Here is a 26,532-nt window from a genome sequence, read left to right as displayed (position 1 = left end):
GTCCAGTGCCAGCTCTAGCCCCTTTTGGATTTCCACAAGAGTGTAAGCCCTCCTCTCTCTGTCTCCAGCGTACATGCTGAGCTGTGGATTTCCCCAGAGACCGGCCTACGGGGATGTGACGGTCAGCAGCCTCCACCCTGGAGGAGAGGCCTATTTCTACTGTTACACAGGCTACCAGCTCCAGGGCAAGTCCACACTCACCTGCCTCAACGCTACCACCCCCCTCTGGAGTGGCAAGGAACCGCAGTGTCTGGGCAAGTAGACTTTCTGTTTGTTGCTGTCAAAGGCTGAGCCACTTTTTCTCATTTTGCAGTGGCTTCACTAGGGGATCATAGGAAAGAATCAAACATTTTAATCGTAAGATATAAAGGGCAAGGTTCTCACAAATCTGTGTATTCTTTTTTTCGAAATTGATTTTGTTGTAATGAATAGAGATTTCTAGAGAGTAGCGAGTATCAAAACGTTTCAGTTAAATCCCAGATCTAGTTAAGGCTGCTGAGATTATGGTTCCATAGGATGTCTCCATCAAAATGCCTTCAGGATATTCCCAGAAGAAACCTGGATAGACTAGGGTGGTGGAGAGAACATTTCCTACGACTCATTCCCAAACCCCATTGCCTGTTTCTGCTTTAGGAATCTAATGTCCTAGAAGAGAAAGCATTGCCAGGGTGCCACACGTTCAAGCTCTGTTTCTAATGTCTCTTCCTCTGCTGCAGCTGCCTGCGGAGGAGTCATCAGGAACGCGACGGTGGGCCGGATTGTGTCTCCTGGCTTCCCCGGGAACTACAGCAACAATCTGACCTGCCACTGGGTGATTGAGGCTCCGGACGGAGAGAGACTGCACATCCACTTTGAGAAGGTCGCCCTTGCAGAGGATGATGACAGGTAGCATTCAGTATAGATTGTGCTGAACGTTGCCCAGTGAATTAAAATAAACTAGCTTGTGTGTGTGTGCGTGCGTGTGTGTGTGTGTGTGTCACCTCCCAGCTGTTCACAGGAGCTCCATTTTGAGACTGGAATTTCTGGAATAGAATTCTTTATAGAACACTCATTGTTCAGACAAAGGGCAGAATTCTCAAAGCCTGATCTTTCATTATTGGAATGATTTCTTCAGTTACAGTACTGCAGCTAAAAAGAAACAATGTAGAGCATGACTTACAAGCTTCTTCTAGATGATTTGGAGTAAGAAAAATCTTTGACTTGAGGGGCAGCACACCATGAAGTGAGAATACTCCCTGATAATAAAGATGTTTACTGCGTGCTGCTGCCCGTGGCTTGAATTAAATCAAAATGATGGAGCCACCACAGCCCTTATAAAGCATTGCTGTGGCCGCATCATAATGGGGTTTTGAATTCAGGCATCATTATGCCCCTGTCTGTCATTGTAAGTTCCCACATGAGAATCTTGGGTGAGCAGAATTTGATGATTGACTGTAGAAGGTCTTAAATAACAATATTTATTTTGAACCAGCAGGGAGGATTCTTCCTTTAGTCATAAATGCAAACGTGTAGCCTGGAGGAACCTGAAGTTCTGACAATCCACATTTCTCATATCTGCTCAACAAAATCCCACACAGTACCTCTAATAAGGCAATGGTACCAATTTGAATGTTCTGTGGTGATCAATCAATCAATCAATCTTTATTTTATATATCGCCTTTCATAGTGGACCACCACCACAAAGCGCTTTACAAGATAGTGAGGAACAATACTTAATACAGGGCTAGGATGTGAATTGTAGACATTATGGATGTGTGTGTCATACAGAATCATACGAATAAGATGGAGTGAAAAACCTGAAATAGCAATTTTAGACAGCAGCTAATAACAGCTCAGGCTTAAAGAGCAATGAAAGCAAGAGAGAACAAGTGGTTCTTGAGATGATGACATGTTCCTCTCACACTGAAGACTTGAAGGCATTTCTTCACATTGTGGTTAAATCTGCATTAAAAACAGGCATGATTGGAAATGCTTTGCTACTGTAACCTACAGTGCTGTATGCCAACGATAATGCTGACCCCTGCGGGAGACAAGAAGTATTTACAATATAATACTTTTTGCCCATCAGATCTGTTCCTTTTTGTATAGTGGCTGAGATACTCGCTTGGGATATCCTACTATAACTCTGGGTCATTCCATGCTTCAGCTATTGGGATGGTTAAATGACTGCGTTGTTGCCTTGTGTTTGCAACTGGACGAAGAGCCGGGCTCCCCTGCATTCGTAATTATAGAGCTCTCAACCTCACCTCATCCCACCAACAGGGGGCAGAATCCGCAATGGCAGCACATCACACAACACTGTCCGACACGCGTTTAACACGTCTCTTCTCTCATCTTTCAGACTCTTAATCAAAAACGGGGACAACATCGACTCTCCTCCGGTTTACGACTCCTATGAAGTGGAATACCTGCCTATCGAGGGGCTGGTGAGCGGAGAGAGACACTTCTTCATAGAGCTCACTACCGACGGCTCTGTAGCCTCCACCGGCGTGGCTCTGAGATACGAAGGTGCTTATCAGCTCATGCGCTGCCGTTGGAATAACAAAAAACGGGGAGGCGATTGAAAACCTAGTTTGAGAAACATATTAAGTGTGTGTTCAACTCCTCTGAGACACACAGTGATGCAAAGGCGGGATTTGTGAGGGGTCTCTTCACTGCATGTGCGCACATGTGACTGGAGGGAGGGTCTCCTAAACAGAGCTTCATTCTGCTCGCAAATGACCTGGGGGGGCTCTAAGTATAGTGGCTGCCTGAGAGCAAAAGGACCCCCACACCCAGTAGCTGGTGAAATATCAGGCTTGTTACAGGTACTGGGAGATACAAACTCATACAGAGCCTTGAAAATGTAGATGCTTTATTATTATTTTAAAGCCATGTTCTTTTACAGCAATTTGGTTCTACCTAATGCATTACAAACCCTTTCATTCATGTCACAAAAGGAGTACAAAGGCAATCGGTTAAAAGCAGACGCGTTGACATGCCCTTGCAGCTGGCTTCAGGCACTGCTGTGTCTCAGAAAGGCTTATTGAAGTTTGCCTCGGGCTCTTCTCCTGACTTTATTGCTTGGACCCTTGCCGGAAGCCCCCTGATGAAATCGCACGTAAAGATTAATTCCACTTTTGTGTGTTGCTAGAGAAATCTGCTTTAGTTCAAAGTCGGGCTTAATGCATACAAACACTATTAAAATAGTTTGGTTACAGTTCCTAGCAGAGCAATGGATTGTGGGACTTAATACGATAGTGTCCCAGCATGCACTGTCTGTTTACAACCTTGCAAATGTGGAGCCCGTGCCCACGGAAGACGTAGCGCTGCTTGGCATGAACGATATGGCTTTGATTCTTAAAAACACAAGGTGTCAATGATGGAGAAGGCAGCAGCAACGGTCTCTCCACAGGCAGGCTTTGCATAGGCTCTGTCAACATGCCATCAGCATGAATATTATTCTATTCAGTCAAGCTTATTATTCAATTCCAATTGGATCTTTATTTTAGCAACATCTAAATGCTTGGTAATTTTAATTTATTTCTACTACAAATATTGTTTCCCATCAGTGAGAGTCCAGCGAGGTGGAGATAATGGGGATTTAAGAGGAATTAAGAAAACTGCAGATATTAATAAGAACTTGGTTTACTGTGAGGTTTTGATGTTGAAACAAATCATTGAAAAACACACACACAAAAAAAGCCCTGATTCTTGACTAAAATCCAATTTATGTGCCCATGCGTGTTTCCAAGAGAGATTCATATACTGTACACGTGGTTTATATAATGTTGGTAAAAATAATCCTTGGTACCTTGAAGTAAGGAAAATGACAGAACATTTTAGAATACAAAATGCATGTTCAAGTTGTATATAAATGTAACAGCATGGTACACAGTACAGCATTAGTTTGATCATCTGTGAGCGCCTGGGGTCTGCTTAACTGTACAGTACCTGGCTTGCTGGAAGATACCTGCCTGTCACATGTGATTCCACTCATTCAGAGCTTCACAGAGCTACCTGCCCGGACCATCACTTTGCTTTACATGCCTTTTGAGCTGAGAGAAGCGGAGCAGAACATGTCAGGCTATGAAGAGAATTGTTCCAGCAGCATTCTTCTTGAATTAGGTTTAGATTTGGTGTTTTGCAGACCCCCAGTAAAATGCAGTTAATTGCAGAGGGGGTCGCTGGAAATGAGGCGCTCCACAAAGATGTAATTTCTTGTTCTGCTTTGAATGTCTGTCTATTACCAGAAGCAACATGAACAGCACTTTACACACACAGGTCTGTGTGATTGGGGGGGGGGGGGGGGGGGGGCACTCTGCCTGTATCTGCTGCTTATACAGTGTTGGGCAATTGACAGGTGCTTTATACTTGGAACAATCTTTGTATTTAACTGCTGTTTGGAACAGGTTCACACAAAAAAGTTTTTGCACAAAAGAGCCAACTTCCGAAACGTTATAATGTTGTAACAAATTCAATTTTGCATGTGTGTTCGAGATTTGGGTTAGTCTCAAGCTCTGTTTTGAATGCTAATTGTTGCATGAATGCTAATTGTTTCATGGTCCTCATTTGCAGCCTTCGCACCGGGGCACTGCTACGAGCCCTTTGTGAAGTACGGGAACTACTCCACGAGCGACGCTGCGTATCCCGTGGGCACGGTGGTGGAGTTCGGCTGCGAGCCGGGCTACACGCTGGAGCAGGGCTCTGTGATCATCGAGTGCGTGGACATGAGCGACCCGCAGTGGAACGAGACGGAGCCCGCGTGCAGAGGTACGAGGTCACGGGTCACCCGGGGCTCAGTCCCTAGAGATCGCTTCTCAGTGATTCTGATTAATAACATGCTTTGTGTTACGCGAACACGTGTTTTAACTGCCACTGCTAATTTGTGCAACTATAAGAAACGAGTTGAAAATCGTTTTGTCTCATGTACACTACAGAAGCCGAAACACTTATTTCCCAATGGTTTGACCTTAGAGTCCTTTTCATAGCATGTTCTATAGTATGATAGATATCCCTTTATATTTTTTAAACGAATGCCATGTCAATACTGTCCATGCGATCCCCAGAGCGCTCCATTAAAAAGGTGCTGTCTCTGAGTCTTCTTCTAGCAGAATACATTCCTCACCACTGCTTTGCTGTGAATTAATCTGTAACTCACTGCTGGTCAAGTGGAATAAAGCAATGTCGCTAATGCACTAAAAATGATGACACTTGGCAGATTTGGTTTTTTTTCTTGGAAATTAGATCAAGTGACAGAAATGAGGTATTAACACAACAAATCACGGGCTGTCACTTCCAGTCTTGTTCAGTGACTCTGTAAACGGCCATTCAAACAAGCAGCTCAGCAACAGGCCCTTGTGGTGATGAAAGGGCTGCTTTGTGTCACATGCATTTTCAGAATATTCCTCATCACCTGTTTAATGTCCTGTTAAGGCCCGTTCCACGTTCCGCGTGTCACGGCAACATTAAGGACTCTGGAAATCACTCCTGATGAGTTTTTCAAATTGTAATCAAGAAAATGTGCCTTTAGGGAAGCTTTTGGCTGTATAATTTAAAAAAAAAATGCTTTACACCAAGTTTTGAGCCTACATTACAATGCTCGAAACTGGAACACACGCAACGTGGAATGGGCCTTGTGTGTGTCCTCAAACATTCTGTATCGTATGATCAGGATGTACCCGGCTTACTAAAAGCCAAATCAGGGTGGTTTAAGAAAGGGCCAGCTGTTTCCATCTCTCAGGAATTGTGATTCGCTTTGACCCGTAAAACTCTCTGCTAATCTCATACGCATGAGACTCTGCAAAGACAAGATATTGTACAGCTGTGCTGTTGTTGCTGTTGTGTCTCACCCCTGTCTCGGGTGCTCAGCGACTGTTTGTTTGCATTACAGCTGTCTGCAGCGGGGAGATCACAGATTCAGCTGGAGTGGTTCTCTCTCCCAATTGGCCAGAAGCCTACGATAAGGGTCAGGACTGTATTTGGGGAATTCACGTCGAGGAAGACAAGAGAATCATGTTGGACATCCGAGTGTGAGTAGAGCTCCAGGCAGCCATAACAGAGCGCAGATTCCTGCTGGAGGGATGGAGGGATGATGGTTCTATTCTCAGTTTATAAAACATTGAGAGAGAGAGAGAGAGAGAGAGAGAGAGAGAGGAGAGAGAGAGAGAGAGAGAGCATAAATAATTTACAGTGAGAAAGGGCAGACCATTCCAGAGGTTTATGTGAGTTAGAATGTGGTATCAAATGTATCATTTTTTGGCTTCATAAAAGCATCTGAAGGGCTATATTTGCAAAATTACAGTAACAGGTAGATACCAGTTAAAAATGCTCAAAGAAATGACAAAGCAGCCTGTCCTCAGATTAGATTAATGGCACTTAATGGGTTAATTGAGGAAGCATGCTTTAGTTTAACAGCTTCTCCAGCATCCAATCAGTGTCACCCGATCGTCCATTGTGACGTCACTTGCATTGAATTCCATGCAGCTCATACTGGAACACAAGAAACTGAGATGATGATCTCCTAATCCCAGAACACAGAGGAAATGAATACCACACAGCAGTGGGTGAAACAGGCTGCTGGAGTAATCAGCTTGAACAGTCATCCGCAATGTGGCTCTTAACTAACACACCCAGGCGGAATGGAACTCTGTAAAAACAGGAAAGCACATGGAATCAAGCGGATACATTAAAGTGACCCTCCCCATGAATCTTCACAGTGCCAGCCCACACCCCACCCCTCCCCTGGGACTGCCGACAGCAGGGGGGGCTGTGGTTCTTGCAGAACCAAAGATACCAGAAATAATTAAAACCCCAGTTAAAATGTACGGGCTTCTGTCGCTTTATTGAGCGTGTTTTTGTTTTCATGGTGATATTAGCCTGAAACACCTTAGAAAGAGTGGAACATGCTAGCATTGCAAACCCCCTCCCTCGCAGTCTCCAGCTGTGATTCTCGTTATGCGGTCAGGGACGGCCCTTCAGCTCATTTTCAATCACTGTGAGATTTTGCATTAAGAAAGAGAAAGAGAATCCCACGGCTGCATCTTCTGGGTTACAGCACTATAGGAGTCAAAGGCATCCCCCCAGGGCTGTGGAGAAGCAAATATAGAACAAATGTAGAACTACAACAAGCAGGCTGCCTTACAAAGACAGCCCTTTTTACTGATCTTTGTGGCTGATCTACCCTCAGTCACCACTGAGCGCTTCCACGCACGTGAATCTCATCAGCAAGTGATTTGAAATGCGTGCATCGAAGCCGCTGTCAAGCGCTTCTCCTCCTCGGAGATGTTTGGGTTACAAACCCCAGCAGTGACATCTCTTCAGAGTTGTTTTCTTTTTCCAGCCAAGACCTAAATATTAATTTTACAGAAAATCTATATTGCTTCCCGCTAGAGCACATAAAAGGTAGTGCTCATGTCTTCTGAGAATATAGTTAGCCAGTGGTATTAATTCAGCTCTTGTCAGGCTTTGGAACACAATTTTACAATAACATTACCTGTGCTCTTTCTTTCCCCATGCTTCATCTCTCTGGCTATTCATTGTATACATTACCCTCCAACCAGCTCTGGGAATGGAGTGAGCATATCACTCTTTCTCTCTCTCTCTCATCTCCCCCTCCACCTCTTTCTCCCTCCCTTAACTCTTTCCTCCTTCTTCGTATGTATTTCAGGAGCATAGGAGTCAAGCATGAATGCATAGACTATTTCTCACCATCCATTTGGTAGATATCTCCCGTGAAGCACAACAACTGTGGACCCAAAAGCTATGTCTAGTGGGTTTCTTCTTCTGACCAAATTGGATTTGCTGGCACTTATGCAATCGGTCTGCCCTCAAAGGAGTTGGCCACCAGCCCTGGAGCTCTCAGAAGCTGGACAGTCTTGTGCATGGATGGGTGTCCTCCTGGAATGACAAGGTGCTGTATGGCATGGAGGAGCACCCCAGCGCTTTCAAGGGCACTCTGGTCTGTTCATGATCATGGCTCACCCATGAACTAGCTGGAAAAAACAACTGTGAGCATCGTGCTCGACTCTCTTACTGAACTCACAAGAAACAAGCAAACAAAAAAACTGGACTGAATATTGATACGGTGCTGAGAGCTGTGGTCGGGGTGGATCTCTTTCACAGCCCCGCTGAAAATATCAAACGAATGCTTTGCCCACGAGAATGCTGTCTAAGTGCCAGCCTGCAAAGGTTAATAACTAACCGCTGAAAACGCATGCTTTTATTTGAGTCCATGAAGGTAGCGCTATGTTTTCAGCGATTGCTGTGTCACATGACAGCCGTAGAACAGGTGACCCGCTGGGCCAGGTCTGCGATAGATTATTCATGCGTTCAGTCGTTTGGTTTGCTTAATTAAGAATGTCTCATTTCCATTTTCTTCTTTCTTTTTTAGTGGTGGTGTTACATGGTGTACGGGTATAATAAATGACATCTGCAATGTTTGCCACAAGAAGCTGTCAACATAATTAATCTCCCATTCATTTTAGGAAGAAAACATTTAGCCAGTTGCAGCACAGGGGATGCTGGTTGCCGCTATGCCTGTTAGCTTTTCCATTGATGTGGATTTAGCTGCTTGGGCCTATGACAGGTTATTAAAGTTAAAAAGTAGTTCCTTGCTCCGAACATGAAAAGAGGCTGTTCATTTTCCCTGTCCTGCACTCTTCAAAGCAGAAGCATTTCAGCCAGGTTATGAAAAGTGACTGCTTGTGAAGCACAAGCCACTTTGTTTGGGAATGATTAAATATCACAGCTGTACCGCATGTTTAAATGATTGGATTTGTTGTCAAACATATGCTCCCTGCTAGATAAGATCCTTCAATATAAATTGCTGGCACAATAGAGACTGCAGATTCCACAGAGTTCTGTCAGTGGAGCGTCTTTCACAAACATTCCGGAATGTTCAGCGCAGTGGAACGTCTTTCAACAAACATTCCAGAATGTTCAGCGCAGTGGAACTTCTTTCAACAAACATTCCTGAATGTTCAGCGCAGTGGAATGTCTTTCACAAACATTCCAGAATGTTCAGCACTAATGGGTATGACTCGTACGGACAACCCTGTGGGTCTGATTAAACGCGCGACAGCTCCAAATGGAAATAGCAGAAGCGGGGGAGGATCGTTATAGGAATTAAACTGCGCTTGTGCTAATAATCGTAACATTATCCCTCATCCATTATCGTTTATCAATGCACTCTAGCGCGTAATTACAGGGAACAAAGTGTGTAATGACAGCTGATTAATGAATTAAACACAAACAGGAAGGTTGTGCTTAATAAACTGCAGCTTCCCCGGTGAAGCGGCGCAGGTGACAGGCAGTGCACCTGTGTGCTCCTTCCTCAGTCCCTCGGGAGATTGCGAGGAAGAGAAAGTGCTTGAAGCCTGTGTGAGCCTGCCATGTGTGCAAAGCGCTGTTTTTACTGATCGAGTCCTTCAGCAGCTGTTTCAGTTTCATTTCTGCGCCGGCACGCTGCACACCCTCACGTCTCAGATGTGATGAATTCTGACCAAGAACCAACGTTACTGTTTACATTACAACATGGGTGTCTATCTAGCTTCAGAAGCTCCTACATGTTGGGCTTGTGTTGCAGAGTGTATTACTGTAGCGTGATTAAAATGTACCTGTAGAGGATTTCAAACAATCCAGCTATTATACAAAACGTCAAAACACATAGCAATGGAATCATCCCAACAATCCTGACTAGGTATGACAAGTCTGTCCATCTCTATATCGATCTATTTAATAGGCTAAACTGACATGCTTCTAATAAATAAACAGATTAATGAATTGAGGCAACCTGTTCTGGTTAACCAGCACTCCGTTGTAAAACTCCTGAGGTGAAGTGAGTCTCACAGCAGTGACTGGGATTGTAGTTCCCCCTGGTGGGCTATATTTGCATAGCAGGTAGATTGACCAAATTCTGTGATTCTCAGCGTGATTTAAGAGTATTAACTTGATCTCCGCTTATATGGAGATGTCCATGCCGTCGTTTTAGAATGATATACAATCCTTAAGAAGGGTCTGCTTTGTATTACCAGTATTACGAATTAAGCAGGTTTATTTTCCTGCAAACAAATGACAGTTCCAGAATTATGAGTGCGTGAGGCCTTCGGGCTTGCATGTATATTGCTATAGAAAACGTGCCCCATGCAATTGCTAGATAAGACAATGGAGATTGGTTAACCATCCCAGGAGCGTGCTTGCCAGGCTCAGAGAGTTTTACAAAAACGATTGGAAGGGAATTTTCCTCCCATCCGAAGCGTTGCCATTTCTACTGGGGCACTGCTGTACCATTGTACACCCCTATTAACAATGCTAACCTCCGCCTATACCATGCTCTCACTGTGCTTTCTTACACTTTGCTGCTTTCTGCCTTCCTCAAAGTTGAACTCCTCTGAACAGGATCAGGGTTTGGCCACAGTGACTACAGTGCTTTGTGTCTCTGAGTGGCCTGCACTGTGAAATGAACCCGGAGAGTGCTCAATTATTCTCCAGTTTTTAGAACGCCCCTTGAAAGTGCAGCCAGCTGAGAGCCAATCTCCACACTGTCAGGTCTCTGAATACAGCTTGAACCCTCCTTCAAAGAGCGATTACTTCAGACAACACTTGCGTCATTTAAGTGCATTAAAAAAAAAAAACTGCCCACTTTTGGTATCTGTCTGAAAATAAAAGAACATTTTATTTACACGCACACACATGCACACACATGCACATGCATGCACACACACATGCACACACACACACACATGCACACACACTCTGCTTTGTTTCCAAAGGCAGGTGAACACAACCAGCAGTGAGGCTAGAAGGCCTGGTGGTGCAGCAAATTGATCAGGACTCAATCAGTCAGGTAGATTCATCTTGAGGAGAAAGAAATCCTAATGACCAGTAAAGAGCTGGTCCTCTGGGTATGCATTCTTCAACCAACCGTGTGCAGTCAGGCATGTAAATGCAGTCTGGATGCAGAATCCATCTCGTGCAGGATTGGTATGACAGCTGATTGATGGGGACATGCAGATTGCATTTCTAGAGGGCTCCCCAGCAGACCATGTACACTGAACCCCGGAGCTGCCAAGGGGCTTTGCAAACAGGTGGCGAATCTGAATTTCAGCTAATCCTGAAAGGGAGAGGGGAACCTGCATTTAATTCTAATGCCCGCAGATTGAGGAACTCGCTGCCCTTTTCTATTAGAGACGCTGCTTCAGTCAGATTAAAGACTTTATAGTTTAGCCTTTTTAACCTGACTTGCAAATCTAATTGTTTTTATCTGTTGTGTTTGCTTATTTTTCTAATCTTGTGTTTTAGCATTCGTATTCATTTCCTGCATTCTTCAGTTATTCTTTTATTATTATTATTATTATTATTATTATTATTATTTCATGTTACTTTGTCATTTGTACTTCTTCATACTGTATACTTCTTTCTGTTTTAAGCGATTCTGTTTTAATAGTGTGATATGAAAGACGCTATATAACTGCATTGAATTGAATTCTTCTTTTTTTTTTTTTAGCCCTTTATATTATATCCCTGCTAGAAAGAAAATGCCTCCCCAGCTTTAACATTTCGAAATGTTAATTCATTTTGAAACTTGACAGCAACGGCTCTGCTCACAAAATAAGTCAAGCTGAGCGTGTTTTTGATTACATGAAATGAAATTACTAGCATTGAATGGAAAGCATGATTGATTTCACAGCAGATCTGGTGAACAGCTATTCAGCCGCTAACTCAGAACTTTATTGGGACACAGCCAATGCAAGCCGACACATTCTTTCCAGCTTGTTATCTAATATACATGTGTTTAGTTTAGGAGTATTCCTCTCGAAATAGATTAACCGTGCATGTTTTCATTATACAGTCTCAGTCTGTCGTAGAAGTAAGTGGGAGCATTACTAGAGTGAATAAATGCCAATCATCAGGAGGTGATCATGACAAATAGGGTAATTGAAGTTTGGAGCATGACATGGAAATGTGATTGCAAGAGATCAGCAGATTCTGAATGCAGCTTGAGATCATGGGTGATGCATCCTTATGTGATCAAGCTTATCTTCATTTAAACGAACTGGATGTCTCTGCAAATGCACACGGCAGGATCAAAAAGCCTTAGAGCTGCTGCCTAGCAGCGGTGGCCGGCAGGGTCTCTATCTGAAGGCTCAGACGAGCGGACGAAGTCTCCCGTATAGCTAATCAGCGCTCTATTGACGTCGCAGCGCCAGGAAGGAGGCATCGCAAGCAAGTGACACTTTTCATTATGCCAACCTAAGCAGCGAGATGGCATCACTCTTTGAACTTTTTATTTATTTATTTTTTTAGCTGATCAACCATCTGTAAACATGACGCCAGATTTTATACACAAATCACAACCAACTGCCTGTTTTCTCAGCTCTAATTTTAGACAGTAAAAAACCCCAGCAGGGCTGGATCAAGTGCTAATTACTCAATCTGTGCGTACAGGACTCCACAGCACTGCAGTCTGGGATTTTAGTTGGATATGATAGCGTTTCCTGTGTGACCCTCGCTCCACAGCCACTGCAAGTCCATTGCTGTGGTCTGCTCACGCAGCTGTCAGGGCTTCTGCAAGGATATAAAGGTGTACAGTGCTCCCTCACTGTGCCAACAACCACGGGACAGGCACCAAACTGGAGCTAGACAGGGTGGCAAATCAAAATCTATTAAACTACAAAAAAAAAAAAAAACCTGCATGATGGGCAGAGAGTGTGGTGGTGCAATGGGCAAAGAGGTAGTGGTTTATATGAATGGACGTGGGTTCAGAAGGAATACATATTTATGGTGGTATATAGGGGGGGTATAGCAAGAGAGGACTGCATTAGTATGCTCTCCCTGTGGCATGCTTCACATTGCTCTGTAAAGGTTGGTAATCTGCTTACTGGAACATAGCTGCATGTAATATAATGTTTGTGAACTTTGAAAACCTAAAGAGAAGCATCATTAGGGAAAAAAAAAATCTGAGGTTACAAAGACCTGTCTGAATAGATGCCAGATACATTTAAACACAATCCGCTCTCGAGACGGGCAGCTCCCAAATAAAAGCTTGTCACAAAACACCAGGAGTGTGATTTATTATGAGGTAGAATGGTCGCTTTCTTTACTTAATAGAACCTGTCAATTCTCATTGGAAGTTCTGCATGCAGTCGTGAACACTGAATACCAATGCCTGGCTGTGTGTGCCTCCTTTCTTTCTTTCTCATCCCATGAAGGCTCTTTCGTGTTCACTTACACATGGAGAGAAGCTTTAGTGCACAATACTGGGGTGCCAGCCCTCCCATCCTATCCTCTGTGGATCCCAGGTTCAATTACCCTTTGGAGCTGGAGAGCTGCTGTGTCCATACAGTCTGCTCTGTAGGAGTGTCCTACCCCAGCCCCTGCCCCTCACACATACACACTCAGGGAGAAAGGTCAATGTTTGCGCTACAGCGAATTACTCTTTATTTAGAGTTCATCTTGTGTTGTTAATATTTCAAAAGGGAATGTCAGTTCAGTTTCAGTTTGGGCCAGTCTGCATGTACTGTAATGCAACATCAATGTACTGCAGCCATTTTACAGGTCTGAGACTTGCAGTATTGTATTGTTAGCATTGTTCCACGAAACAAAATAAACACAGAAATTCTGCTAGCGTTTCTCAAGAAAGCTCCTAGGATTAAGCGTGCATTGGGGGTTTGTAGTGGGAAAGCATTGTTTTGGTCTCACAGCAGACAAGCCCTCCTTATATAAAACACTTCACCCTCATCTACTGCAGCTGCCCCAGGCTCTGACTCGAATTCATTGTGTCAGCAGCGACGGCTGTCTGCCAGGCTCGGGTGTCAGTGGTTTCTGTGTCTTGCATTTGCTATTTTCCGGAGAGGAAATCACAAGCTGCTTTGATTACAGAGTGGCGGTGTTATGACATGCTGTCAGGGTGATTCACATTCCCCAGCCTCTCTCGCTGATGGGAGCCGAGCACTGGAAGAAAAAGGTCAGAGAGACAGCTACACTCACCGAGGGAGGGGATGGAAAAAGAGAGAGGGAGGGATGGAGAGAGGGATAGAGAGATATATAGAGAGGGAGGGATATAGAGAGGGAAGGAGAGCGAGATGGAGAGAGAGGGAGAGATGGATGATGATCAAGGCAGACTTGTGGCATACATTGTCACCACTTGTGCTTTAGATAGGACCATTCTCAGTCTCCATGGTGCCAAAAAGAAAGAAAGTGAATATACCCCCCCCCCCCCCCCTTCCCCAGATTGCATGTGGGCAAGAATGACGTGCTGACGTTCTACGATGGGGATGACCTCACAGCGATGATCCTGGGCCAGTACTCGGGCCACCGCGGCCGCTTCAAACTCTACACCTCCATGGCAGACGTCACCATTCAGTTCCAGTCCGACCCGGCCAGCAACGTGTTCGGCTTCCAGAACGGGTTCGTCATCCACTTCTTTGGTAAGCGCTCTCCTCCCCCATCTGTGGACTAGCATCTGTATTACAAGGACACCTTGCTTGCATTTTCTGCACATGTTTAGTATCTAGGGCAAGCAAGAATTATATCTTGCAACATTAAAGCGTGTCTAAGCACTCGGTTTTGCACATGCGCTAGATATCGGCTGTATTGCAGTGAAGTGGACAGAACGGAAACTATTCTATAAGGCCGGTACAGTTTGCTAATTGAGTGCAATTTGCAGGTGAAATCTTCCAATCCGCTAGCACTGAGGTGGCAAATCACAGAGCAGTGTTTCTGAGCTGCACGGTATTTGCAGTAAGACGCTGGGGTTGTAAAAGGAGCAGCTGCTCCACAGCCGGGGCAGTGTTTGATATTCCTCACACAGAGCAGGAAGGTAGACTGATTTATGCAGGTGCCGGGGATTATGCAGATAAACTGTGCAAACACAATTACTCCGTGTGTTTGCTCAGCTCCGTGAGCCGTCTCCACACGTGTGCAGCAAAGAGAGGCTCCGTGCTGCCAAGCACATCAGGGATCACTCCAGTAGCACTCGGCAAACCGGACAGGTGCAACAAATCAGATACATCCTTCTGTTACAAGGGGGGCGTTTATGCAGAAAACAGTAAAAGAAAGCTGAGAGCCCATTATTAATGCAGTTTGGAATTCAGCACGCTGTGAAAGAGACGGCATTTCATAATGCAAACTCCATTAGGGCTGAAGATGCTGCGTTTTCTTCCACAAACAACACAGCCCTGCAGCAGACAGCAGTCCCTATTTCCACTGTACTGATCAGGCACGACTAATATCAACCTTTCTCTAACTACACCTCTTTCCTGTTATCCTTTTACTTAAATTAGCTGGATTTTTATATTGCACCTGCCTTATTAAACTGGTGATCTAGGTCTCCTCCTGGCAGCTGATGAGTTAAAAACACCGACATCAGCATAAGACACGTACTTATCTCTGGACTGCAGAGCTGGCTCTTTAGTTGAAGGGTTAGGCGTCCGTCCTTGAACCGTGCTAACCCATTACACTGGCATGTTTAACCTCAATGAAGGGGGGTTTCAGCATGACTGATGAAGGGGAAGGTCCAGCCCCCTGCCCAGTGCTCTCACCCCAGCTCTCTCTCTGCAGAGGTCCCGCGGAACGACACGTGTCCAGAGCTCCCCGAGATCGCCAACGGCTGGAAGACCACGTCGCACCCGGAGCTCATCCACGGCACGGTGGTGACCTACCAGTGCTACCCAGGCTTCGACGTGGTGGGCACCGAGATCCTCATGTGCCAGTGGGACCTGACCTGGAGCGGGGATCTGCCCAGCTGTGAGAAGGGTGAGTGGGGCACCTCCCTCCCCGGGGCTGCAGAGGAGCAAGGCTGGGGCCACAACCTTAATCTAGCTTTCAAACAACACAAAATAGCAGCTGGGGAAAAAATACATGGGCACAACATTTCCATGGGCAAGTTGCATTTACTATGGAGGCGGCAGTTTGTCTATGATTTGGTTTACTAACCTATAGACAAGTTGCCCTACTTTTTTACTATTCATGGCATACTACAGTATGTGCATAAGAAAAGTATTGCAATGAGGTAATTTAGCCCCCTTCTTAGCACACTGTTAGCCCCTGCTAAAGTAGTCTCATTTTATTTTGTAGTCCTGCTGCTTGTCTGCATCGTGTGATATCTAAATAAGCCCAATAAAAAACTTGCCAGTGATGGCTAATAGCTTGTATTCCAATTATAGTCCTATTATAATTCCTTTTGAATTTGTGCCTAGAAATATCACACAGAGATCGAACGATCATGTTATTCTGTGAAATCCTGTGCAATACTGTCTGTTGTTTTAAAGTGTTACCCTGGTAATTAGAAATCTCTGCTGTTCTTTGTACCTTTACATTTCCCATTAATTCCTCCCGCTGGGATGTAATCACAGGACTGTGGCACTGCTGGCTCTTTCCATTCATTACGGGCCGCAGTCACGGGCGCACAAAGGCAAAGCGCAGCTCTCGCCTCGGCTGCCGAACGACTCGTGCTCAGTGTTAGCATTTCTTACATCAACATTGTTAATGTGCTGGGCATATCCAGCGGTGTACGGAAATGGGTTTGGATTGCAGCTGTGCGTGCTGAAGAGAAGACTCGTTACTGCTCTAGTCTCTTTATTATTCAGCGCCGTGCTCGCTAGCTCTGGAGTATCCCGCCTCACGCAGGTCACAAGGGTCCCATTGTACAGAGGAGCGGGAGTCCTGCTGCTTCAGAGGAGAAGGTAAAACACAGCTCTTCAGGATGGTCTTCAGGGCCGTCTCTGAGCCATCGGGGCTCCCTGTTCCTTTGTTTCAAAGCCTGTTCTATAATCACGTACCTAGAGTTGCAGGATAAAGTGAATACACCCTCTACTCTATTGCACTCCAGTCCTTTCCAGCTCCTTGCTGGGTATTGACCCTGGCCTTACCTGACTCTCTAGCCAGGTGACCTCCACTCCAGGACAGGACGCTGTTGTTGTTCTTCTCCCTAATCCCTGGGATCTTCTGGATCAGATCCAATGCCCACAGATTACAGTGACAGGATTAAACAAGGCCACTGCAAAGCACAGGAGCATGCAGTCTTCATTGTTTCATGAAAGCCTCATGTGTTTTATAACCGTGGCAAAGTAATTGATTTCAAAACAGTGGTCACGCGGCATTACAATAATCCAAACCTTAATGGAAGAAACTTTAGTCATTTGGGTATGGCTAATTACTGTACTTTTCAAAGCAATGTCTTAATGCGGTTCACACTCCATCAGAAGATAAGTAAATAAATAAATAAAAACAAGCACGGACGTCTACTAGCTAGAATGACTAATAAAATCAGATGATCATTTATAGGAGATAAACATTTAATGACCTGAGTGCAGATTTAACCCTCTGCTCGCTTCACTCGTATAGTGCTATGGTAACAACAAAACCTTTCAAATCAGCTTGAAGGCTCTTGTAAAAGTTCACCATGGTAAGATGGCATAGTGCTTTTACACTTTCCTGTGCCTGTGCAATGCATTCACTGTGCTTTACCATAGCTGACCTTGTTGTGCATCCTCATGCTTGTGCTCTGCTTTCCTGTGCTTTGCTGCACTTCACTGTGCTTTTACCTGGGTATGCCAGTAAAGCCCACACAGGATTTCTGGGAGAGGCGGGCAGAGCTAGTAGAAGATGTTTGTTTTCATGTGCTTGTCATATCTGTGGGTGCAGTGACAACCTGCTCGGACCCTGGCGATGTGGACCACAGCCGGAGAGTGCTGTCCATGAACAAGTTCAGCGTGGGCTCCACCGTGCAGTACATCTGCAACAAGGGCTACCAGCTGTCAGGGAACAGCCTCCTCACCTGCTACCCCCACGACTCCAGCGGCCCCAAGTGGAGCGAGAGGCTGCCCAAGTGCATGCGTGAGTAACACTGAGCGGCAGGGCCAGGCCAGCCATAGAGCGCTAGCCACAGAGAACTGCAGTGTCACTCTACTGCAAGAGTTCACAAGGGGGGGGGGGTTCATAGTAAGCCTACTGATTTGAGTTTTGATTTGTCCCGTTGCCAACCAGGCCCTTATCTTAACAGCCTCGGCCCAGGAGGGTGAAAGATTGCAGGCTAATGCATTAGCAGTGCATTGCATGTTCCTCCTGCACTGTTACTGAAGCAACAGCACCACCTGCTGGCCCGATATGGTTCCGCATCGATCTAGTTCTGACATTGCAGGCCTGGAAATAAGACTCCCATTGCACAGCACTTTGATCCATTCCTGGTTTTACTATGAATTTAAGAAGACATGCCTGAGCTTGTTACTTACACACTGTGGCTCGCAGTCAGACCTGGAATTGGTGAAGCTGCTATGCAACAGGAGTCTTATTTCCACCCCTGCATTGCTGTAGAGCAGTCCCTAAAGGTGTGGCGGGGGACTCTTTAAAGCCAGAGCTAGGCTGATAAAATGTATTGCATTCGTATCAGATCTACACAGGTGGTTTTGAATGCAGGACTGTGTTTGTCATGCTGCAGTATTTCTGCTCATTGACCTCCTGCTTTGTCTGCTGTTTCGTTTTTTTTTTCCAGCTGAGACGTACGAGCCCTGCCGGAACCCAGGCGCCCCCTCGTTCAGCATCCAAACTGCAGAGAAGCGCTTCTACCAGACGGGGGAGACACTGAGGTTCTCCTGCTACAATGGCTACCAGCTCGTCGGGGAGGCCACCATCAGGTGCATCCCTGGACATCCATCTCAGTGGAGCAGCCCGCCCCCTGCTTGCAAAGGTGTGTACAGCAGGACACAAGACCCTGCATTAAAAGATGTTCCTTTGCTATTGCACAGTGTTTGAAGTTTGAGCGCTTTGACAAAGAGATCAGGAGCTGCTCTTTGGTTTTAGTTACAGACACATGTAACGCAGGCTTGATCAGCCAGCGTGCTTTATTAGAAAGCACCAGCGCCATCTAGTGCACAGCCAGCAAAACTAAAGCAGCAGAGCTAATCAATCGCATGCTCTTACAACAGCAGATTGCTTTACCCCAATGCAATGTTAGTGACAGACACTTTTAAAAGCCGCGCTTCTGTGTTTGTTGTGCCTAAAACATTATAATCTCCAGGCACTGTGCTGAGTACAGAAAGCATTTTCGAATTGCTTCATCTGTTTATGCCGCTAATCATTGTAATGTGGGGGTGCTCCTAATTGAACCCCAATTTGTTGGAAGGAAACACAGAGGGATTGAATGTATCTTGTTGTTATGTCTAATCTTTCCAGTGAAGTGCAGCATCTCTGTGACTGTATTTCTGGTTCTCAGTCTTCTCTCTAATTGAATTGTTTTAGTCCTATGCATTTAGCAGCATACTCATGCTTTATGAGTGCTGTCTTCCAGCACAGTTTCATTTTCCGATCTCATCATGTTTGTGTGCTCAATGACTCTCTGTTTTCTAGCTTCCAACTCGGAGTATTTGAATGAGCGCAGATTAGATGGTAAGTAGCAGAGACCTTCATTGAAACCTCTTCTACTTGTGATATTCAACACCTAATTGGCAATTAGCAGATTCTGCTGAATACTAATTATTGAACTCAGCCTAGTGTATTGCTATAATTATTATTAAAAAGAGAAATGTGTCTATGTATGTGTGAATGCATGCATTTATAGAAATGTGTCTATATGTGTGAATGCATGCATTTATAGAAATGTGTTTATATGTGTGAATGCATGCATTTATAGAAATGTGTCTATATGTGTGAATGCATGCATTTATAGAAATGTGTCTATATGTGTGAATGCATGCATTTATAGAAATGTGTCTATATGTGTGAATGCATGCATTTATAGAAATGTGTCTATATGTGTGAATGCATGCATTTATAGAAATGTGTTTATATGTGTGAATGCATGCATTTATAGAAATGTGTTTATATGTGTGAATGCATGCATTTATAGAAATGTGTCTATATGTGTGAATGCATGCATTTATAGAAATGTGTCTATATGTGTGAATGCATGCATTTATAGAAATGTGTCTATATGTGTGAATGCATGCATTTATAGAAATGTGTCTATATGTGTGAATGCATGCATTTATATTTGTAATTGTCTCCAGTTGCCAAGGAGTCTTCAGACAGCCCCATGGAGGGGACCAGTATCGCCATGACGATCTTCATCCCCCTTATCATCGTAGCTTTCGTCGTTGTGGGAATATACCTCTACTTCTCAAAGTGAGTCCCGCTCTACCACTGTGTTTTCAAAAACAAAAACCTGAAATATTGTATAATTTAGCACTACTGCTGCCTGGTGGCTTGCTGTGGTTATTTCGGTTTCTGTGAATGGGTTTGGATGTGGTAGTGTGTGTGGATTATACATGATCGTGGAGGACATAGTTCCTTGTTGCACAGAAGTACTGTGTGGTACCCAAGACTGGGAATACAGTACGACTGTACCTACATCGATACAGTGCATTGTAGCTTGAAGAGACGTAATCATTTTTGTGTCTTTGCTCCTCCCCCCCAAAGGGTGCAAAGGAAGTCTCTCCGGCTGCCGCTGCCAAACTCCCACCCGTACAACCACATCACAGGGGAGTCTGCGTTCGACAATCCCATCTATGAGACTGGAGTGAGTACCGAATCCATGCAGATGAGGGATGTGGATTCACAGAACACTATCGTGCTCACCTGACTGCCCCCTCCCCGCATCATCATCATCATCCATCACCTCCCTCCACCACTGAACAAGACAGTGAGTCCTTCATACGCACCTGCACCTGGCTGTCTGCTCCCCTCAGCTCTGCATTTCAATGTACAATGCCTGGGGCTGTCTGTCTTGGTGTATCATATTTAATCTGTAGGCTTGATGGTGCCTAGATGACTGTGCAATATTACAGATAAGTCAAGTCAGATCTGCAGCCTAGCAATTCATTTAAATATGGAATTTGAACAGTCAACTGGGTTCTAGTTTTGATGTACTGCTAATGAACCCCAAGAGAAATGTTGAATTTTTTGCAATAGAAGAAGCAGCCCATTGTATGTGCATGTTAATGAATCCCATATAGTGATCCATTCATAGCCCTTTACTCCATGGAGGGCTGTGCAGTATTGAGCTGCAGCTCAGATGCATTGGATATAACCAGCATTCTTTTCCACTGTCCAGCTTTCGCTCCGTGTGAGTGTCATGTCTTCAATAGACACGCAGGTTCTGTGCTGGGGTTGCTTACACTCCAGTAAAATCCCTTGCTTTGCAGTAGGTGTCATTTTCCAGTGTTGCAGCTGTGAGTCGAGTCATCTGGGACTCTCAGACCGCAGCTATGAGAAAATGAAGCAATCAGACACCACATGCATCGCCATATTCCTATAGCCATTAGCTATTGGGAATGTGAAGGTACATTTCATGTGTCAAAAAACAAACAGCATATTAAATGTTTCATTTCTTGTGATAATGTTTGCATTCCATAACCTCGGGGGCCACGTCTACTGAGACGTTTCATTCCAATGAGAGTTTGATCATTTCTGTTTTAATTGATGTGTTTGTTTATTTACCTTGCTGCTGGGCAAATGAAGAATAATGAGGTGAGATAACTGGCTGCAGCGTATCATGGTCATGAATCCAGAGCGCTCAGCTCTGATTGCAAAGCACTTATCACTTCCTACTGGATTTATCACCACTCAAACCTTATGGAGGACTGAATTATATACAAATAGATGATGATGCTCCACTGTAGCCATAGTTATAGTGTTGTAAATCATTTATATAACCCTAGCATGCCTAGAGTGGTGCTATACATTTCATTTCATTGCAAGACAAGGTATTTACCGGTACAAAAGTCTAACTGTATCAGCCTGAAATTCCAGGTCTGTTAACAGACAGCTATCTGTAATAGTATTAGTATCCAAACGGACACAAGCACCTGCTTGAATGCATGGCACTGTCGCGCTGCACTGTACTGCCAGGGTCTTTGCATTCAGTCCTTCATGATTTGTTTTTCATTTGTGCAACTTTTGTGTTTTGTTAGACTTCTGTGTTGTCAAGTGAATGGCTGTATTAAAGAATGTTCATTTAGTACATGCTGCTCCTCGTTGTTGGTTCACTTTTTATTTCGCCTTCATCGTTACTCTTTGCTTCGTTGTAATCGAAAGGCTTTCAAGATCACCTAGCTCTCTGGTTACAATGTCAATGGAATTAGAACTTTCCACAAGTAGAACCCAGGTGAGTGAATGGAGTTCAGAGGTTAAAGCATAAACTGTATTATAATGAACAACAGAAGCCTGCGCGTATAATGCTCTGTGATGTCTGTACTATTGTGACATTCAGTCAGTTCTTTATACAGTAGAATGCAAATCTGCACTGATCAGATTCAGTTGGTGATGTGATGATTTCAGGTCATCATCTGAGAATATGGAAATGCTTACTCAATGCCAAGCCTGCGTCTCCCAGCCTGCCACACGCTCAGGTTTCTGTGTGCAATGGGAATTACTGAACACAGACTGAGAGCAGCAACACTGCCACAGATCAGTTGCATGCAGTCCAATCATATGCAGATGCTTGCGTGAATGTTTTTGTGTGGCACTCGCCTTTATCCGCAGGGTAATAAGAAGCTTTCAACTTGTCTTTTAAACTTCAGAGAAATAATTATACATGAACGACCACATTTAACTTGTTAAAAAAAAAAAACAAGCTTTCATCCAAACAGTCTCCTGACTGCCAAACAAAAAATACAAACATGTACACAAAAACCTTTTTCCTCGACAAGTTCTGTAGATGAGTTTGTTCGTTCATTTTTTTTTTTTTTTTTTTTAGGACACAAGAGAATACGAAGTTTCCATTTAGAGACGAGAAGAAAAAAAAAGAAGAATAAAAAGCCTTTTTGCCTTGTGGAAACTTCTCAGCACCTTTCAAGTGCTCTGCTGTCACCTGACTCCTCTGCTCCCCTCCTCCTGCTCCACAGCCCCTCCCCTCTCCTGTACATACTGGACTCTTCAGCATCAGACTAGGACTTCCACAAGCATTTCCAGGGAGGGGTGCCAGTGAAATGTTCTGCTTTGGTAGAGGGAGTTTCAATGGTGGTGTATAGACACAGAATCCTGTGTGTGCTTTTGAGTGAGATCCTGTGATACAATAATACAATTCTTACCTAATTAAAGAATGATAGACGATGCCACCACAAGGCAGCATGGGATAACCAATCCAATGCAACAACTTGACTAAATCACAAGTGAATGCATGCTATTGAATTGACTGAGCGTGTTACCCTGTTTGGGACGTTCCCACAAATTAAATTAGAAAAGAAAAATGCGAACACATCCCATTCTGCCTTGTGGTCAAACAATGCTGTTCATATCTTCACCCACATCGCTGCTGAAGTGTCCTGTGTAATTAATCCTGCCCCACAATGACTGCAGAGTGCCAGGTTAGTACAGGGGATCACTGAACACTGAAAGCACAGCAGATTCCAGGTTCCATGTGCGTGGCAGCTGACCCATCTGGAATGACATCACACAGCTTGGTTTTGTTAATATATTTTGGGTCAGATTGAAGTCTTCCGCACTATTTAAAAATAAAAAGAATACAAATGAAATTGCTTTAAAATGTATTGCATCCATGCACGAACAGCATTTCTGAGGCTATTGCTAGATTTGAAGCATTGACAGGTTTTGATGTCATAGGTTTCAGAGCAAAAGCTTAGCAAAACTGGCTGTTTGATCATTCACTTTAGGAGCCAACAGCGCAGGAAAGCATTTCTCAAGAGTACACCTCAAAATGAAAGACTGCCAGCTAGAAAGAGTCGAAAGGTCCAAACTTGCTTTTCTACCCATCTGTTACTTCTACTGTCCCTGTAAATAAATGAATATTCTGTATTTTAGAGTTAATAGCTACAGACCCCACACGTGGAATAGTCATGATTAGTACAATGTGTAACTCTGTGTTATCCAGTGTTTATATGGTTTAAAGTTGTGCTCACTGGGATAAGCTCTTTTCAAAGGGGTACCTGCATGGCGTACGGCTGTCAAGTTATTTCAAACTCTATGTGCTTTCCAAAGATGAAACCGTGAGAAGAAGATACCTCTACGATGTCACCACGCTGAACTGAAGTTATGCGGTCCTGTTTGCGTTCACTAGCCTCTTAACCAAATGCCAAGTGCAGTATGATTTTACACGTGTATCCGCTGCACACTTGAACTCTGTTGTTTGATTGGAAAGCTGTAATGTATGTACTGTCCTGTCCTAATTAGGCATAAGGCACAGCTTAGCACAGCATGGATGACATCGTTTCCAATCAGAAACAAAAGATCCAGCCAAAAGGAGGAATGCAAAAACCTGCAAAGCATCCAAATGAAAATAAAGCAGAATGGAAATACGCATTCCAGAAAGCATTTCACATTGAGTTGCAATGATAGCCTCCTCATCATCAGCAACACAGTAAGAGATGAGTGCTCAGGAGAGGGTGATTAGACGTGTGTTAAGGAGAGGGTGATTAGACGTGTGTTAAGGAGAGGGTGATTAGACGTGTGCTCAGGAGAGGGTGATTAGACGTGTGTTAAGGAGAGGGTGATTAGACGTGTGCTCAGGAGAGGGTGATTAGACGTGTGCTCAGGAGAGGGTGATTAGTCCTCTCAGGTTGCAATGCTGGATTCTGTCAGGCCTGAGACACAGCTCAGAGTGTGTTCCACTGATGAGTGTGATTGTCCCAGCACAGCTGATTCAGTGGACAATGCAACAGGATTAGCAGGGTTTGGAGGCAGCGCTAGTCAGTGTGATGAAGAGAATCTCCAGGAACACAGAGCTGTATTCAAATTGAAAGAAGGAGGGGGCTGAGTGAGAGGGCTGCTGGCAACACAGGGAGAGAGAGAGAGTGAATAGGAAGCAATCAGGATAAACGCTTCAGCACAGGCAAGTTAGACCAGTTAGAGGCATGAAAGGAGTGACTCCTGTAGAGAGGAGGGCTTGGGAAGACTCAGAATCAAGGGCAGTGTTAACAAGCCAAACTTTTAAAATCAAGAGAATCTTACAACCAGTAAAAGTTATTATGAGTATGAAACATATATATATATATATATATATATATATATATATATATATATATATATATATATATATATATTAAAAAGACGTTTGTTAACAATTTAAGGACCCAGCCTTTAAGGCAACTAAGTCTGTGCAATTATTATTATTATTATTATTATTATTATTATTATTATTATTATTATTATTAGTGCGGGTCATGCAAGATGCACATACGCACCTGACAGGTTATTGGGAGTCATGCTATGGCAGGTAACACAAATCTAATTTATGTGTAACTGGTCAAACCAAGCGTTAAAAGGTTTCGAGTATCTCTCCAGTATTCATGTCTCTGTAATTTCAGATCTCGTGTAAGATATTGCCTGTCACTGCAGTCTCTTTGTGTACGATTCCGTCTGTGTTGTGTTTTCACATCATGCTTGTGTTCACAGTTCAATAAGCAAAGGGGAATATTAATCAGCAGTCTGAACTTTCGGTTTTTGATCGTGATTACTTTGAATGTAATGGACAGGTGTCACCACCCGTGGGGCAATGCATTGGATTTTGGTTAATGAATAAATAAAAACTGGCAGGTATGTGAGGTATTCTGAGCGTAATTAAAGGTTTGGGGGATTTTTGTTTTATTTATTTAAAAGGTTGGGGTAGAAAATATAGACCCCTACTGTATATGCAGCATGATCACAATATTCCGTTGTCGTCCGTCTGTTCACAGGCAAATTGTATGTAGACAATACCAGGAACATTTCAAAGGCCAGCGTTGTTCTGTTCTGAATAAATGCTATTGTAAAATGTGATGTATATTTCAATATTCAGTTTCTTTATTTGTAGCTTCAAAACTAAAAGCAGAATATATGTTTTCAAAAGGTATTGTAAAATATATTTTTTAAGAATGTTCTGATAACACGTTTACTTTTTGGACAACATTAAAAATGTCTTAGTTTATTTGAAACCTCTTGAGTGTTAGCGGGACCTCAAGGTCCGGGTATGTTAACTCATGCCGTTGGAAATCACGGTGGAACCTTACGGGACTCCGCGGTTCCAGTCTGAGGTCGTGTGAAATATATAAAAAAAAACAAAAAAACAAAACAAAACGTGTTCCTCTCATGTATACTCAATAAAGGAATGTATTCTCCATCTCGACAAAAATAATTCAGGACTGAAAGGGTTCAAGTATATTCAGAAATTCAAGGTAGAGATTCACTGCTTGTTAAATACGGCAAAGTTGTTACAAACTATAATATTTGACACCATGTGGATACTCTGCTTCACACTGTTATCTTTTTTTTTTTTGCCCAGATCACACAAACCATATGTAGCAACCACCCAGTTGTGATAATTCTGTCTTCTAGGTTTTGATTCATTGTTCAATGTAATAATAATCCATGCATATCTTAAATAAAAAGTTTTGGTTCTTCGAAAAACTTTTTAAAGGGCTGCTGAATTTCTTTTTGAAATGATCAAACCTTAGCAGAAACTACAGGGTACTTGACACAAGCCCCAAGCGTGTCAAATCTCAATCCAGCCGAGGTCTAATGCAGGGGTAGAGCACACAAACTCTTATGGAAGCAGACTCAGCAAGTCACATGATTTATACGTTCTTGCAACGGCAATGTAAAGAGAAAGCCGTGAAAGGGCAT

General features: G+C 43.8%; 1 protein-coding gene across 4 annotated transcripts in view; it reads left to right on the top strand.

Annotated features, from left to right (window-relative positions):
• LOC131700482 (seizure protein 6 homolog) overlaps window positions 1–26,319 on the top strand; it is a 129,520-nt gene extending 103,201 nt beyond the window's left edge. Inside the window, exons 5-17 of one of the 4 annotated variants that reach the window (XR_009308375.1) lie at window positions 69–254; window positions 717–885; window positions 2,342–2,508; window positions 4,558–4,752; window positions 5,873–6,011; window positions 14,212–14,408; window positions 15,541–15,735; window positions 17,626–17,817; window positions 18,473–18,667; window positions 19,327–19,365; window positions 19,986–20,100; window positions 20,395–20,617; window positions 22,673–26,319. Coding sequence is in view for 2 of the 4 variants with exons in the window: in XM_058997863.1 (XP_058853846.1) it covers window positions 69–254; window positions 717–885; window positions 2,342–2,508; window positions 4,558–4,752; window positions 5,873–6,011; window positions 14,212–14,408; window positions 15,541–15,735; window positions 17,626–17,817; window positions 18,473–18,667; window positions 19,327–19,365; window positions 19,986–20,100; window positions 20,395–20,557 (1,952 nt within the window). In the remaining 2 variants the exon portion in view is untranslated. Of the gene's footprint in view, window positions 1–68; window positions 255–716; window positions 886–2,341; window positions 2,509–4,557; window positions 4,753–5,872; window positions 6,012–14,211; window positions 14,409–15,540; window positions 15,736–17,625; window positions 17,818–18,472; window positions 18,668–19,326; window positions 19,366–19,985; window positions 20,101–20,394; window positions 21,938–22,672 lie in introns of those variants that run through there. The other 3 variants (XR_009308374.1, XM_058997864.1, XM_058997863.1) reach the window with 3 other exon arrangements.
• Window positions 26,320–26,532: the final 213 nt, after the last annotated feature.

Source organism: Acipenser ruthenus, chromosome 24, assembly GCF_902713425.1.
Source record: "Acipenser ruthenus chromosome 24, fAciRut3.2 maternal haplotype, whole genome shotgun sequence".
Classification (NCBI taxonomy): Eukaryota; Metazoa; Chordata; class Actinopteri; order Acipenseriformes; family Acipenseridae; genus Acipenser; species Acipenser ruthenus.
The sequence above is the reverse complement of the archived record's forward strand: the minus strand, read 5'-3'. Positions and strand labels throughout refer to the sequence as shown.